Here is an 8,314-nt window from a genome sequence, read left to right as displayed (position 1 = left end):
TGAAAAATAATGAAGTAGGAGGTTGGTATTTATAGTAAAATTGGTTGCACTAAAAGACAAAATAAGATTTCTTATAAAATAAGAAAAATATATCTGATTTATGCGTTTAAAAAAATCTTCATGTAAAATCGTATTTTTATAAGGTTTACGGGTTGAGAGAGTACAAGTTGTTTTATTTTATTTAATTAAAACATGAAAAATAGGTTAAAAAAATAGTTCAAATATCGTCTCATTTTTATTAAAAACACCCCTTAATAGATATTACAAAAAAAAAGAAAAAAACATACATAATAGCTGGATCACCCCGGGGGGCGATGGGATGACGTGGCTCGCCTCCGGGGGTGGATCGCCCCCATCCAGCCTGGATCACCTCCATGGGTGATTTGGGTGGCCATTTCTACAAACTAGTTTCAATTTGGTTATTTTCTTAATACGTACGGTATAAATTAGTTATTTTGGTGAATTATTCAATTTAATTTAATATACATATAAATAAGTAGTTGCATTAATTTTTTATGAATAGTTAAGATTAAGATGAATGTAAAAGTGGGGAGGGGTATAATAGGAAATGAAAGAAAAAGGTAAACGTCGGTATCAAGGGGAATACCCCTCTTGTCTCCTCTGAAGTGGATCTTCGCACGTTATGATTGATAAAAGGACCGTATGTGTGGGTGAAACACTCCAACTCCAGACTAATACCATATTTCTCTCTTTCTAGTGAGAGAAACACTCGCCTGAATATTCTAGAGAGAGAAACCGTCGCCGCTCCGGCGGAACAACATCTCTATTCATCTCTCACCCACAGAGCTGTTGTAAGTCATATATAAGCGCAAATCTGTTCATATTCCAGTCGGAGTGTGCACATTCACGTTTCTCGATGTAGTTGTCGTCGTTTCGTTTAGATTTCGTCTTCACGTTGCTGGACATCTTGTTTCAGACTCTGCGGAAAGAGACGTAGTAGATTTAATTTTTTTGAGATTTTCCGTATCTTAAGGCTTGCACGGATATCTATGCATATCTAATCTTCTTACTTTTACTTATATGTGAATCGACACCGTTTTCGCATCGAAGTTTTTTGATCTCTCTCTCTCTCTCTCTATTTTCTCCGTGACTTGAATCGCTTTTGAATAAGAATTATTGAATGTAGCTTCTTGAGGCTTTTGTAACTTGAATTATTTTGGCAAATTTGCGTGACTGTGGAGTGTGAGGTAATAACTTGATGAATCTATGAAGAAATCAAACTGGTTTAAGCAAATTTCAAACAGTGGGAAGCTGGAGAGGAGGCTATCTCTTGGGGAGTACAAGAGAGCTGTGTCGTGGTCAAAGTATTTGGTATCGTCTGGAGGCGAGATAAAAGCGAAAGGGGAAGAAGAAGAAGATATAGAATGGAGTGCTGATATGTCACAGCTGTTCATTGGCAATAAGTTCGCTACGGGGAGGCACAGTAGGGTTTACAGAGGGGTTTATAAACAGAAAGATGTTGCGATTAAGCTTATTAGTCAGCCGGAGGAAGATGGCGATTTGGCCTCTATGTTGGAAAAGCAGTTCACTTCGGAGGTCGTCTTGCTTTTTCGTCTCCAACATCCCAACATCATCACTGTAAGTATACAATGATTATTCTCATCGTAGTACCAAATACTTACATGTTAATATGTGACATAAAAGTATGTGTTTATTAATAACTTCTAATTTTATGAAGGTGGGTAATAGAATTACGGATAAGAATCTACCATAACTATAGACAGTTAGATTTATAAGAATCCTCTATGCCTTCGTCCCCCAAAAGTTTTGGTCGAAGCCGCCGCCGTCGTGACGGTTTCACATGCTATGTGATTATATCGTACAAGCATGTGAAGCCTTTGAGATGGCCTAAGACGTCGTCATCAATCTTATGAACAAATAAATGGAAGCTTTAAATTCAGTTGTAATTGTTGGTGAAGGCCATAATCATAACTATAACCGGCTAGATGTCTAAGGATCTTCCATGTTACCCCTAAAGTTTTCTTGCCACCGCTTTGAAGGCTTCACATGTTAGGTGATTATACCGTACACGCATGTGAAGTTCCTGAGATGGCAGGATGAAATCTATTCGGGTACATGGATTTTCTGAAATGATAATAGAATGCAACATAACTTTTCAGAGAGTACTAGCTGCATATTGTCAGGAAATGGACCACATTACCTTTTTCTCTAGCCTTGTATCGTAGATTGCTATGTGTATATACAAATTCTGTTGCATTCTCACTTTCTGGGTCATATTGATGGACTTCAATTAAGAATCTTTTACCTTCCCCACACATATATTAGAACTTACAAAAAAATGTTTGGATGCTTCCAGCAGTGACAATGAATATTTACTTAGGTTTAAAAAGAATAGTAATGAACTGCATCTTCTCCGGCGTGATTAAGAATGCCAACCACTTAAGATCTGGTTTGCTTGATGATTAAATTGACAAACAAAATTTGTAATGACTTTTCCTCGAGTTCTTCAACGACCTTTTAAATTTATTACCATTAGTGAGCTTATGTTGTGAAAGTGTGAACAAAAGAGACAGTTTTGTTAAATAATGCCTTCAATGCAAGTCAAAGAATGTCTTACTAATCCAGAGTAACATTGTGCTTTCTTTGGTTTTCTTTCTATTGTCTTACTCTTTTTCTCTTCGCCTTTATTTTTGTCTTGTTGGAATTATGGCTTTGGCTTGTTAACTACTTTGCTTCAGTATAAGATAGAAGAGTTGATTTGCTTGTGCGGAAGTTTCAGAATACAGTAAATTGTTTTGAACTTAAAGAGTCACAACAGGCGAAAGTTGCTCCAGTAGCATCTACTCCCTCCTAGCACCAAATGTTGATGCGTGTTTCTGTCATCACTTTTGGTTGAGCTCCTGGGATGCTCCCTGATCTGCAATCAATGTCCGCAAAAGGGTTTGACCCCTCTGAATCCACCTCAGGTGAGAGGTTGAGTAGAGAGCACCCCTGTGTACTTTTAATTTGTGAAGAGAGTTGTTTTCTTTACCTGAAGTAGGTCTAGTGGGTGGATAGGGGTGGCCCCCAAAGTACTTTAGGGCTTAGGTCTTTCAAGGGGAGGGGAACTCTTCTCCTGAGGTTGCTTAACCTCTTCAAGCGGCCTTCCCCCTGTTAAGTAACGTGTCTCTATTTGGGACCGCGATTGGTACAGCCATATTTTGTATGGTCCTCTTTACGTGTATGTTTCTGGTTACATTTTGGTTAGTGGGATCTGATGTTATAATCTTTTCCATGTATTATATTTGTTTAATTTTTTTTAGCAATTGCTTTTATTGAATTATAGTACAACTAGTTAATATATTAGACCTCCCCAAGTGTGAAAGCAGCACACTTGAGAGCATAGTATATTTCCTTTAACAAGTAATAAGAGCATGATTGTTTGAATCTATCGCTAACACCTAACACTGCTCTCTCCTAAATCAGTTGGTAATTTTACCATTTTAAGAGAAATTATAGTCCTTGTCAAAAAATCTGCTTGCAGTTTAGAAAGTTTGGTATGGCCCGCGTGGTGGCGTCTATAAGCTTTGATAGAGAAGAGATGAGATCAACATGTAATTAAATTAAGATTGGTGTGTTAATAACAAGAATTTGCCTTTACATGTCGCTAAAAAAATTGGAATTGGCAAGTATGCAATATTCATCTCACAATTTTTAGTTCCTGTGTTTGTAACAAACATCATTTCTTGTTTTCGTGCAGCTCATTGCGGCTTGTAAGAAACCTCCTGTATTTTGTATAATCACCGAGTACTTGGCGGGTGGTTCCCTGAGGGCATACCTCCATCAGCAGGAGCCGTATTCACTGCCTCCCAACCTAGTTCTAAAGTTGGCCCTTGACATTGCCTTGGGAATGCAATATCTTCATTCTCAGGGTGTACTTCACAGGGATCTGAAATCTGAAAATCTACTGCTTGGTGAAGATATGTGTGTAAAAGTAGCGGATTTTGGTATCTCATGTTTGGAATCTCAATGTGGTAGTGCAAAGGGATTTACAGGTACTTATCGTTGGATGGCACCAGAAATGATCAAAGAGAAGAAACATACAAAGAAAATTGATGTTTACAGTTTTGCGATTGTTCTGTGGGAACTTTTAACTGCATTGACACCATTTGACGACATGACTCCGGAACAGGCTGCATTTGCTGTGTGCCAGAAGGTAATCATATTGTTTTATGGTGTATTCTATATCCTAATACTTTTGCATATAGATTCATGGCATTACATATCAAGGTTAAGAATAATTTGTCATCTAACCAGATTCTTATAAGCAAACTAAGTGTAGTTTAATGCAGGCTTAATTTGAGAGGGGTGTTCTAAAAGAATCCATATCAACTTCAGGTTCTAAAAATGACTTGTTTCACTACAAATGTCAAATCATATTTCAAGTTTTTGGGACAAGGATAGAATCCAGACAAGTTTCATACGGTAGAGACGACAAAAGTTTAAAAAACTAGTTACCTCCATTAGAGAGCTAGGCTAGCGCTCGATGATGCTTATTTACTCAAATTGTCTGATATTATAAGCATGTCAATCTGATCCATCCTCCACAGTCCACCCTATTCATGGAGATGATTGAAAAGTAAAATACTGACGTTTACACTCCAGTATCTGGCCTTATGCATATAATATACCACTAAGGGCCTAGGCCCTTTCGTTGGCCTAAGATATGGATTTTATTTTAATGAAATGGAGTGAGAAACATAGGGATCATTTCTACTCATTTTTCTGAGCATAAAATACAAACATGGGGAGCTTATCTATTAAGGATGTATAAGGTGGAGAGCTGCATGTGAACACTCAAATATATTTGACATTGTAGGCATAAAGAAAAAGGGCACTAGAGATCAATATGATTGGGTATTGATCCTCCCAAGATATTATTGATGTACACATATTTATGAAAATTTAGGGATAATATGATGCAGTTTTGGACCTTAAGCCAACTTGTTCATCATATCAGTTGAACTGCCATTCTCTTTATATGAGGTTTATAATTACTATTCTAAGAGATATTTCATTGTTATTCCTTTTTTATGATGTTTCCCAATTGCTTTTGAGATTCATTTATTAGCATTAAAGGAAGCTGTTCAAATAGTTGATAAATGAAGTATGCTATCATCACTCATCAGAAGGAGAAAGAACACAAATTTTATAACAATAAAACATATTGTGTGTGTGTGTATATATATATATGTTATATTTATAAAGCTCCTGAAATATGGATAAGAGAGTGGAGTAGAAACATCATCATGTGCAGAGTGGAGGATATGCTTTAATAACCAGATCTTATTGATTGAACATGAAACCAAGTGAGAGACAAGAGGTGGGTTGTGCCCACAAACATTTAAAGTGTAACTTTTGAAATCCAAAATGAATTATAAAGTTAATAGTAGCTGTTTAAGGAGTATGAATGTGTGCAGAATGCTCGACCTCCGTTACCTGGTACGTGTCCAAGTGCATTTCGGCAGCTGATACGTCGATGCTGGTCAAGCAAACCAGAGAAGCGATTGGGGTTCGATGAAATAGTGAGGATTCTGGAGAGATACAGAGCATGTGTCGAGGAAGATCCAAATTTCTTGACATGGTATGAACCTGGTAAGGGTGGTGGAAGTTTGTTGGGATGCTTGAGGAAAGGAAAGCAGCATTAATCATGGCTTATGGTTGGTTCCTTCCTGCCTGTAAGATTACTACAATACTTTTAAAAAGACAAGGGTTGGGATTGTTTGTTATTGGCCTCCTCCCCCCTGCCCAAATTAGCTAGCGTGGGGATTTACTTACACTATTAAGTTATACTACAACATCATGTTTCTTATCCATCTTCTTTAACTAACTGTTGCTTCATCATTCAAAAGAAAAATTGTTTTCAAGGACCACACAAAAACATGGATAAAATGTCATACTCAAAACTCACCTTTTGATGACCGGAGAGAGTAGATTCCACTGAATGTGATGGAACATAAAAGTAGGTCACGTATCTATGTTATATGAATATGAGCATCACTTACGAATTTACATTCATTAAGATCAATTACTCCAGATCTATAGTTTAATGAGTTAACAAACTCAACTACTAGGTCTATCTATACCTTGGTATCTCAAATCTTAGTTAAGCTTGTTCAATTATATTGGTCAATAGCCGATGCATGACTCAAAAAATCCAGACCTCCTTATAAGGGTTTTTCCATGTCGAGAGTCTATCCAATTGTAGTTTTTCTCACCAAATGACTTATCAATAATCTGAGAAAATGACAGCCCCTCACCTTGACTTATCAATAATCTTCAACCTACGACCAACATAATCAGGGTTGTTCCCTCTGTCTTTGTTGTTGACCAGGTGCAAAAAGGCTCTGCAGGCAGACTGAAAGTCAAAGAGCTACCAGCATAGTTAGTTAGTTGTTGAAATTCACCACAGCTTTGCTCAATAAATAGATAAAAGAATAAATGAGGAAAAATTGAACTTGAGAGACCAAAAGATGAGAGAGAGTCTTAAATAGGTACTAGAAACTAGACTCCTAAGTTGACTGAAATTAGGGTAAAGACTACCTTATGAAAGGTGTACGTAATAGTTCTTGGTTTTAATCTACAGATTTCTCTATGTTTATTGCTCTTCATTTTCTGCTTAAATCAAGGGTATGAATCTATCCTTGATTAAATTTCATGCAATCATCCATGCACACATTTGAGGATCGAAATATAACGTGAGATTATTAAATCCACACATTTAAGGATCAACATATAAGGCGGATTTTTATCCAAGTTTTTTGATGTGATTTCTCACGAACTCTTTATATATATATATATATATATCCAAATTCACAACATCTGAAATCATTAAAAGTCAAATGATGAAAGTGTTGCCATTTGACATCATGAATTATATATATAATTAATAGCGAAGTGTCTTTTCAATTAAATCAATATAACGAGTCAATTTCAATTTCCATCATTTATTATGTTTTGTTGTGAAAATGTATTTTATATACATTTGTACATGTAATTATGCATGAGTGTCTTATTTCAATAAGTTTAATAATGAATTTCTATTAGATATAAAAAGCTTTAATTTAACATATCCTTATTTTTTTAAATTAATTATTTTTATCATACACATGTATTATATTGTTTTTCTTCTGTTATGTGGAGTTAAAATAATGTGTCACCAACATCAACAAAATCTCCATCAATTAGGAATGAAATGAGATATTGAATTTGTAATTTTTGTCATTTGTAATTTATTTTTTGATGAAAAACAAATTAAGATAATTTAATCCATACACGATTTAATGGAAAACAATTACTTAATTTATCTTAAGAAAATAAATACAACTTTAATAAAAATCGAAGAAACCGTTTCATTTAGATAATTTTATTATAGTTCAAATGTACAATAGAATTTTGCTATAAAATTGACGTGGCACATTCTTAGAATATGATTTGTCTAAAAAAAATTTCATTGTTTTGAGTTTTTAAATATTAAATAAGTTAAAGACTATTATATCCTTAAAATAAAAAATATGTATTTCAAAGGCTAATTTGGTAATTTTATTTTCAATTTAATTACTTTAACTTTCAATCCACTTAACTCTTAGAGACATTTACTATATATATTTTTTATATTTCCACTTWGTGAAAGAGTTATTTCTTAATTCTTTTTTCTCAAATTTATATATTTTTAAAATATTTTTGTTGGTTATGTTGATTGTCTTTCATTAAGTCATAAATTTCTTAAACTTTTTGTTTTTTATTTCATCTACATATTATGTCTCATATAACGTTTTTTTTCTTTTGTTTTATCGAATCCTTCATCATATTGTAAATTATACAGCTGAATGTCTAATCAAATGGAAAATACATTTTTTATGGTTTATTTTATGTTTTATTGTGAGTTATTTGTTGTTATTGATGTGTGTTGAATTTTTTTTTTTTTTTTTGCAAATTTTTTTTATCGTTGATATTGTTGTTYTTCCTCCATAAAATCTATGTAAGAAATGTTACATTTTTTATATTTTGTTGATGAGTGTTTTTTATTCCATATTATTATATTTTTGTTAATTATTGTTACATTTGTTTTTCTATGCATTATATATTTTTTTACAGAACTTTGTTATTGTACATGCTCGAATGTTATTCCCCCATAAACTTTTCTAGGCTAACAACTATTACATTTTATTTAAATATTTGTGTGGGTTATGATGACGCTGATGATTTTTTCAAAAAAAATTCCATGTTATTATATTTTATTCACTATGGCTCCTCATCTCTCATTTTTTCGAAAGTTATTTATGTTATGTAT

General features: G+C 34.0%; 1 protein-coding gene across 1 annotated transcript; it reads left to right on the top strand.

Annotated features, from left to right (window-relative positions):
• The first annotated feature begins 689 nt into the window (after window positions 1-689).
• On the top strand, window positions 690-5,831 carry LOC112510386 (serine/threonine-protein kinase HT1-like). Its single transcript, XM_025115784.1, has 3 exons — window positions 690-1,599; window positions 3,722-4,177; window positions 5,442-5,831. The coding sequence occupies exons 1-3, from the start codon at window positions 1,228-1,230 to the stop codon at window positions 5,667-5,669; spliced, it is 1,056 nt and encodes a 351-aa protein (XP_024971552.1). The 5' UTR covers window positions 690-1,227; the 3' UTR covers window positions 5,670-5,831.
• Window positions 5,832-8,314: the final 2,483 nt, after the last annotated feature.

The sequence above is a fragment of the Cynara cardunculus genome (assembly GCF_001531365.2).
Source record: "Cynara cardunculus var. scolymus isolate 2C chromosome LG 3, CcrdV1, whole genome shotgun sequence".
Taxonomy (NCBI): domain Eukaryota; kingdom Viridiplantae; phylum Streptophyta; class Magnoliopsida; order Asterales; family Asteraceae; genus Cynara; species Cynara cardunculus.
The sequence above is the reverse complement of the archived record's forward strand: the minus strand, read 5'-3'. Positions and strand labels throughout refer to the sequence as shown.